Source organism: Austrofundulus limnaeus, unplaced genomic scaffold (genome assembly GCF_001266775.1).
Source record: "Austrofundulus limnaeus strain Quisiro unplaced genomic scaffold, Austrofundulus_limnaeus-1.0 Scaffold3, whole genome shotgun sequence".
Taxonomy (NCBI): Eukaryota; Metazoa; Chordata; class Actinopteri; order Cyprinodontiformes; family Rivulidae; genus Austrofundulus; species Austrofundulus limnaeus.
This window is the reverse complement of record NW_013952405.1, coordinates 1,593,093-1,600,771: the sequence shown is the minus strand read 5'-3', so window position 1 is coordinate 1,600,771 and position 7,679 is coordinate 1,593,093. Positions and strand designations below refer to the sequence as shown.

The 7,679-nt window shown below is 36.7% G+C and overlaps 2 protein-coding genes across 6 annotated transcripts in view; one reads left to right on the top strand and one right to left on the bottom strand.

Moving 5' to 3' along the window:
- Positions 1-2,979, top strand: part of nkain4 (sodium/potassium transporting ATPase interacting 4) — a 61,112-nt gene extending 58,133 nt beyond the window's left edge. For both annotated transcript variants that reach the window (XM_014016839.1, XM_014016848.1), the window contains one exon: positions 100-2,979. In XM_014016839.1, the coding sequence (XP_013872293.1) occupies positions 100-109 (10 nt within the window). In that variant the 3' untranslated portion in view covers positions 110-2,979. The remainder of the gene's footprint in view (positions 1-99) is intronic.
- Positions 1,936-7,679, bottom strand: part of birc7 (baculoviral IAP repeat containing 7) — a 16,243-nt gene continuing 10,499 nt past the window's right edge. The window contains exons 4-9 of one of the 4 annotated variants that reach the window (XM_014016819.1): positions 6,402-6,483; positions 6,231-6,276; positions 5,664-5,740; positions 5,531-5,570; positions 3,492-3,563; positions 1,936-3,389 (exon numbers count right to left, since the gene is read on the bottom strand). In XM_014016819.1, coding sequence (XP_013872273.1) covers positions 3,190-3,389; positions 3,492-3,563; positions 5,531-5,570; positions 5,664-5,740; positions 6,231-6,276; positions 6,402-6,483 — 517 coding nt within the window. In that variant the 3' untranslated portion in view covers positions 1,936-3,189. Of the gene's footprint in view, positions 3,390-3,491; positions 3,564-5,530; positions 5,741-6,230; positions 6,277-6,401; positions 6,484-7,679 lie in introns of all 4 variants that reach the window. The other 3 variants (XM_014016827.1, XM_014016805.1, XM_014016811.1) reach the window with 3 other exon arrangements.

Here is a 7,679-nt window from a genome sequence, read left to right as displayed (position 1 = left end):
GTGTGTGTGTGTGTGTGTGTGTGTGTGTGTGTGTGTGTAACCCAAGGACTGCTTAACCTCTCTACTCTCTCTTTTCATTTTTGTTTTAATCTCTTCCAGGTCTACGTAAATAAAAGAAGGAAAACACCCAGAGAGGGGAGATGATACAGCAAATTCCYACAGAGCCAAAATGGCAGTTTTCACACGCAAACCGTCTGGTGTTCCTCCCTATCTTGGTTTCAGAACTTTAAACATGTCATTTTACTGGTGTGCTTCCCAGAAAAAGCCAGAGTTTCTCCACAAGAGTCCATTGTGTCTGGATTTGGGAATGAGGGGGCGAATTAGCATAAACAAAGGGGTGTATTTAGGGAGGATTTGTGTATTTTTGTTTTTTTTTTTTCCTTTTTTTGTGATCTTTTGCTACAAGTTCCTGCTGTTTACTGTATCAAACATACAGCTCACAAATACGTTGTAAGAATGGAGTTCCCAGTTCACATGGTTGTCACCAGTTTCTGATCTGGCACATTATTGCAGGTTCGGCTCAGATCTTGGCCGTAGTGCTGATTTACAGTGGAGTCTGTGGAATGAGCTGTTTACTTTAGGATCTGTGTGCATAAATACAGAAGCAAAGCAGGAAGAGCCAAGGGAGAAGACATAGAGAKGGGTGGGGAGGGAACAAAAGCACCGATACTACAGAGGAAATCGGCCCAAAAATAGAAAAATGTAAATAAGGAAATTCAGAGTTGGAAGTGTGACTTAAGACTGCAGAAGGTGTTCAAACACAAGAAATTGGCATGCGGGTGTTAGGTTTTTATTTTTGGTCTAGAGTTGTGTTGTGTCTGTTTTCAGAACAAAAAAAAAAAAGAATCTAAGAAAAAGTCAGTATTTCTGAAGTTTCAGGTGCTGAAAGCTTTGTTTTCACTTCACATCTAACGACACAACAGCTCCTGGGAGACGAGCGATCATTACACACACTTGAGCAAACTTACACACCATCTTTTTAACTTAAACAACTGAAATGGTTGCACACAATAAGACTAGAGCTGTGTCTCCTGCTTCAAATCTCTCTTTTTTACACACTTATAACCTTGACTTTGATTGATTGTAGCATGTTTTTTTTTAAAAAACATTTGTATTGTATTTGTCTATAGCTTTAAAGTATTAAAGAAAGTAGCAAAACTGGAGTCTTTAATTTACAGCTAGTTAATCAAGTTACAGGAAACATCTGCTGACTTAATCTGGYRCTTTTTATTGTTTTATTTTATTTTCCAGCATCATTACAGTTGATCGAACATACTCAAACTGAATCATTGCACTTTTTGKATACCTGTCAGTAAATGTCTTTCAAATCTTCTGTTGCCTTATTGTGACTGTGAATCATCACTGCCCTCTAGTGTTCAAAAGGTTCACGTGCAGGGGTCTGCTCGTCATCTGCTTCTACATTTCCATCATTTAAACCAGTGGTTCCCAAATTTGGGGTCAAGACCCAGTGAGGTCTTGAAACATCAAGGTGGGGTCTTGAAAATATTTTTTGAATTAATGACATTAAAAATGACAACGAACAATATTATTTTTGGTCTTAGTTATAACAAAAGTGTGAGGTTAGTGTATTTAAGTAGCATAATAAATATTGTTACTATGTTTTACTTGACCTGATACCAATGTTTATCACTTAAGTTGGGGGGTTCAGGTTTCTGATGCTGTTATTCTGTGGGTCAAARGGTGAAAAAAACTGCAAATTTAAACTCTTTACATTTGGAGTTAGAAAATAAAAGTGTTTAAAATGGAGAAGTTAGACCTGCTAAAGTGTGTTTTTCCACTGCTGGCACATTTATTCTACATCATTCAATATGTCTTTTGAGTTTAAGGTCAATATTTTAGTTCTAATGCAACCCCAAGTCCAAAACGTTGGACCGTGGTGTAAAATGTCAAATAAAAACAGAATGCAACAATTTGTAAATCTYAAACCATATTTTATTCACAATGGAACATGGTGAACTTATCGTTTGAACTGAGAAAAACTGGTAACTGTAAACTGTGCCTGGGCTGAGAGTGTGAATGATTGTTTGTCTCTGTGATGGACTGCAGACATGTCCAAGGTGTCCTCTGCCTCTCGCACAGCGACCTGCTGAACATGAGCACCAGCAACCTAGAAAGGAAAAGCAGGTAAAGACAAACTAAGAAATAAGTCATTTTGAATTTGATGGCAGCAACACATTTTTAAAAACTTGGACCGAGGCAAAACATGGCTGTAAAAATAAGTGGAAACAACTGGAGGAGCATTTTGCAACAAATTACTTTATTATTTGGCAAAAGCTCTGTAGGAGGACGTGGTATAAAAAGAGTCTGACTCTCTCAGGAGTAAATACAGGCAGAGGTTTATTGGGTTGTAAAACCATATTGCTTTTATTTACATTTTACACAACATCCCAACTTGATTTAAATCAGGGTTATCTATTCAATTTCTTCTCCCCTCTCTAACTGCACCAACACACTGAGTATCAYATTCCTCAAAGCGTACTTCACTGCCAGACGAGCAGCTTTTAAACTGCACTGATGTTGAAAATCATCTCCTGCTGGCTGATGTCACAAAACTTCTCTGCTTTGATTGGTCAAATGTGTTTTGGAGAGGTGCAATAATATCAATATTTGAACTGAACAAGYTGGTTGTAAGCGAAGCAGATGAGAAAAACAAAGCACCTCATTACTGTGACATAATCAATATTAGTAGTAAAATTCTACTAAAGTGTTAAAAAAAACTAGTCTTCCTCACAGTGCAATACTGACGTTTCTTAAAATCTCAGTTCTGGTTGTGTATTTGATAGAGTTTACTGAAATAAAAYGTCCATCTTTCTGTAGATAATTCTCTCTTATAAGTAGAAATGTTAACCTTGTTTTCTGTTTTGCTCCGAACACGTGTGACCTGTTTGTATCTATCCAGAACTGTGCTTTGTGTTCTTGTAAATAGGTGTTTGTTAATAAAAGAATGTGATCTTTTAATGAGTTYGAGAAGTTTTTTTAAGGTATTTGTGTTTTATGTAAGTATATTTATAAAAAATGCCATGGCAATGATGCTTGAGTGGAACAAAAGTGTGTATTATAGAAAATTTATTAGTAAAATAGGACAAAGGCAAGCAGCCGGAACTCTTTGAGGGCAGTGGAAACTCAGGAGCTGATGTGTTTGTAAAGGAGTGGCTTTTCACTGCAGGATCACGACAAAAACGCCCGAACGCTGCCTCTGATGATGGCTCTGCAGATGGGACAGTGACGCAGGCTGGCRGCGCAGTCACCACAGACCACCAGGTGACCACAGGGGATGAAAACGATGGACACCAGCTTGTCCATGCACACTTTACAGGTCCTCTCTTCCTGCAGCTGCCTGAGCAGCTCCTCGGGACCGGGATCCTTCACTGCAGAGAAAACAGGAAAGCATGCTGACGCTGACACTGAGTGCTGGACTGAGTAATGATTCATCCATATTCCATATAAAGACGCTTTAAAAGCAGGCTGACCTTTTTCTCGGGCTGATATTGGTGTCCTCGTGTTCTCAGCGCTGGATCCCTGCCTCGTCTCTGGTTCTGAAGCTCGCACAAAAAAAAAGACACTTAGCAGCCTGAAACACTTTTGTTTTTAAATCACAAGAAAAAGAGACGTTCCACTTTTAAAATTACTATTTTAAATAATTAAAAATCTTATTTATTTATTGAAGCTTGAATTTAGAACAAATCTGTTCTTGTGCGTGAAAAGGAAAACAGAATCAGGTTCTCTTGGATATCGTTTTTAATCAAATATTCACAATAAAAGCCCATTTTAACTGTTTGAGCTGGTTATGGTTGTTTGATGATCTGAGTGTCATGCAAACTGTGGCAAACTGCATATAAATATTCTGTTATTTTGAAGCAAAGTTTGTGCAAAGTGACCTGATTTCCCCCTAAAAAAACCCATTCAATTAAACATCACATGTTCATTTAAATATTTTATGCCTGATGATTGATTTATAGTTTCCACAGTTTAAAAGAAGCAAAAAGGCAAAGAAACTAAACCAAAAAGTTTGAAATATCTTCATGTTCGGCACTTCAAAGACTCTTATCAGAGCTTTTTGAAGAGCCAAGAGTCGATCAGTGGATGCTCTTTGGTTCATCCTGCAAAAAAAAGTTTCTTGTTCTTTTATTTAATGTTTATTCAAATAATTTTTTTGATGATGTTCAGGTCCTGATCTTGTGAAGGTTTTTGAGATGTGTTTAGGAGGAGAGTCCAACAGCCATTTTTAATACTGATGTAGTTTTAGTGAAATGTTGCACCTCCTAAAGKATAATGTCTGTAACAGAAGTTCAGAGCAAGGCAGCTCAAGTCTTATTAGTTTGACTTCCTTTAGTAAAATTCAGCATTTTTCTACTTCAAACACTGCTCTGCTCATTGGAACATGTGCAGAACAACATTCCTGAAACACTTTCTTTTCAAGAGAAAACTGATATCTGAAAAATAAATTTCTATGATCTCACAGTGTTTTTGAAATGTTTGGCCTCAATAATCAACCCCCCCTCCCCCCCAAAAATAATACATGTTGATTTGTTGTGTAGAGCAGTATTCAAACAGATTATACATTAAAAATGAAAGAAGTTTGAATTCYGTCACCAAAATGTTAGAGCATTTGGTTATTGAGTGAAACTAAATCTCAGACTTCTTGGACTTGTTGCACAAAGCTTCATTTCTTTTTTACGTAGAAGAGTTGTGATCATTTTATAWAGAGCTGTATCCCAAATGATCTCTGGAAAATCTTATTCSTGAAGCATTTTAAAGCAAAARATACTTGTTTCCATAAATGATTAAAAAAAAGAAAAYCATTGTTTCAATGTTTAGCAAAGAACTATAAAGGATAATAGCAGTAGAAATAAAAAAAAGTATAAGCAGAAACTTAAATTATGTATTTAAAKTGCCTGTGACATCCATTTCCATGAAATGCAAAAAGTTAAAGAAAATATATTTATATTTAAGAAACTTCGCAAAATACACATGATTTTACCTATATTATGTCACATAATTGGCATATTTTCTTTTGAACTTGGCACAGCTAAAGTGAAGTTACATCAATGGRGAACTCTTTAAGAAAGGGAACTCCCTAGTTTTTGTTTATTTAAACAATATTATTTGAACTATATGACTCTTTCTCATCTCTCTATGATGGTGATTAAAATAATCTAAAGAAACACCAGATTCTTCTCTACAGCCGGTGTTGTCGGCCTTTGCAGAAATGCTCTGTCCACATGCAGACCTTTGRCATCACTTCCTGTTACTTCATATGCAAAAATCTCARCAACTGTTCATCTCAGCGGCATGAATTRAAAACATWTATGTTATCAATGTTATCTTTCCAAAAATACGTTCATGATTATTACATAAATTTGATGTCACAGGTGCTTTAAATCACAAAATATTCTGTTAAAATGCTGAATAGAATAGAATAGAATAGAATAGAATAGAATAGAATAGAATAGAATAGAATAGAATAGAATAGAAACAACCACATTAGTTCCTTGTCCAACAGTGTTACCTGTGTTGCTCTGCTCCCTCTGTCTGTCCTCCTCCTCTGCCTGCAGGACATCAGTAACCAGCTCAGACACAGACATGTAGTGCTGACCTGTCAGGAGGTACTTGGTCTGGACTAGACTCTCCACCAGGCTCACCTCAAAGCCCATCTGGAGCACACTTTGAACCGCAGGAGACAGCATGGCGGACGAAGCTCCCCGACCTCCAACCAAACCTGGAGGACGTGAGGAAGATAAGAGAATGAACAACTGATCGRTTTGTTTTACACAAACCAAACCAGGTCACACTAAAAATGAATTTGATATGTCGAGATATTACCAGCTTTAAACCGTAGGCTTTTTTTTGGTTCTTCTCTGTGGCTGAATTGAAAATTTAAACAAAGCTCATATAAAGTGTGCRTCTCATGCATCAAATCTGACTTTTACACTCGAGGACTGAGTGAAAATTATTCCGTCAGGAGCCTGCGGCCTTTTTGTCCCCCCTCAATTATGCAGCCAGCAGTGTAACTCCACATGTTAGATCATCCTTTTCTCCTCAGTGGGAACTAACAAGACATTTTGATTTGACAGGATTTACAGCCAGAATTACAGGCATCGGAGCAGGACATCCTTATATTTTATACTCGTGGCTTCTTGACAGGATTATAGTTTGCTGATGCTGCTGATATTTAATGAATACTGCCRGTGTTTTTTAAATTAACGTACTGTTTCTGGAACCAGTATCTCCTCCAGTGGAAGTCTGTGAGCCACCCTGAAAAACAAGTTTATTTTTTTATTTTATTTACAATGAAACAAATAAAAATCTGTAAATCAATTCATGGCTAACTATTATTCATTATTTCTAATAGATGTCATCCTGAGCATTAAAACTCTTACCACAGTGTCACCCAGATGGAAATGAGCATCCTGTATGTTGGTGATATACTCCTGTCCTCTCGACTGGATTAAGAACTCACATCTAAGACACACAAGGAAATATCTCTTTAGAAGTCTGATTACATTACACATMTTAATTATCTGTGTGTATAAATTGTGAAAGATACCAACATTTTAGCCCTGAAAGCTACAAGTGTCATTCTTTCATAAACAATGTCAGYCTAGTTCTTGTTTATAAGATAATGTTAGAAATGAAATCTCAAAACTCAAATGTCCTGATGCATCTCAATAATCCAGGCAGAAAAATAAAAACAAATGCTGAGTAGGTCCTCTGGACRATTGTTAGGCTGATGGTCCTCTTTTGCACGTAAACTAACAGTTTTGATTGTCCTTGTCAAACTTGTTTGTCCAYCATGTGGAAGCACTGCTTAAAAGYCTGAGCTTACCGGCAAATTTTTTATTCAACAGAGAAGAACTCATCCAGAGGACCTACTAAACTTGTTTTAAAAATTATTTAAAACTCTAATGATTATTTAGTTTGAAGAAGACAACGTAGCTTTTCGAATTCCTTTACAGGTAGGCTCCTCCGAGCTGACAAATTTTAATAACACTTTCAGAAAGTAATCACTGAACGTTCATCAGTTTAACATTTGGAGTYAACTTGATTTAAGACGTCTACCAGAGACATCCGACCTTACAAAACAAGATAATTGTTATAAGTGAATTAATTGTAGAGATATGGTGTACAATCTGGCGTTGCAATAGCAGAGACTGATCCCCAATACTRGAGATGTGACATTCGCGAACGATGCCAATCTTTTGAATGGCTCCTTACAGTGAACGATAGGAACTGAGTAAAGAGTCGTCTCTAGTTTTAAATTTTTACTCCTTGTAGTATGACGTGATGACGTATTTCGCCAAGTGATGATGTCACTTGTTCAAAGCTGAACGTTTCTTTTGAACCTGTGTATGAAACAAATGGCTCCTCAAGATCTGGATCCCTTCAAAGATCCATTTATCCCATAGCCAACACGTATTCTGAGTGCTAACAGGTTAAACAAGATCTTTGGTTAAAAATTTGCTGTTAAATATTTGAAGTGAACTGTGTCTGTCTGTTAGCAAGATACCTCATGGACCACTGGATGGTTTTTATCTTTCAAAAAGTACATCTGTGACAGATTAACATTTGGAGTCAACCCAATTCAAGATGGCTTCCAAAGCTAATGATATTGGCATTGGCAACTGATAGAGTTTTATTGAATTTATTAAACTTCTTAA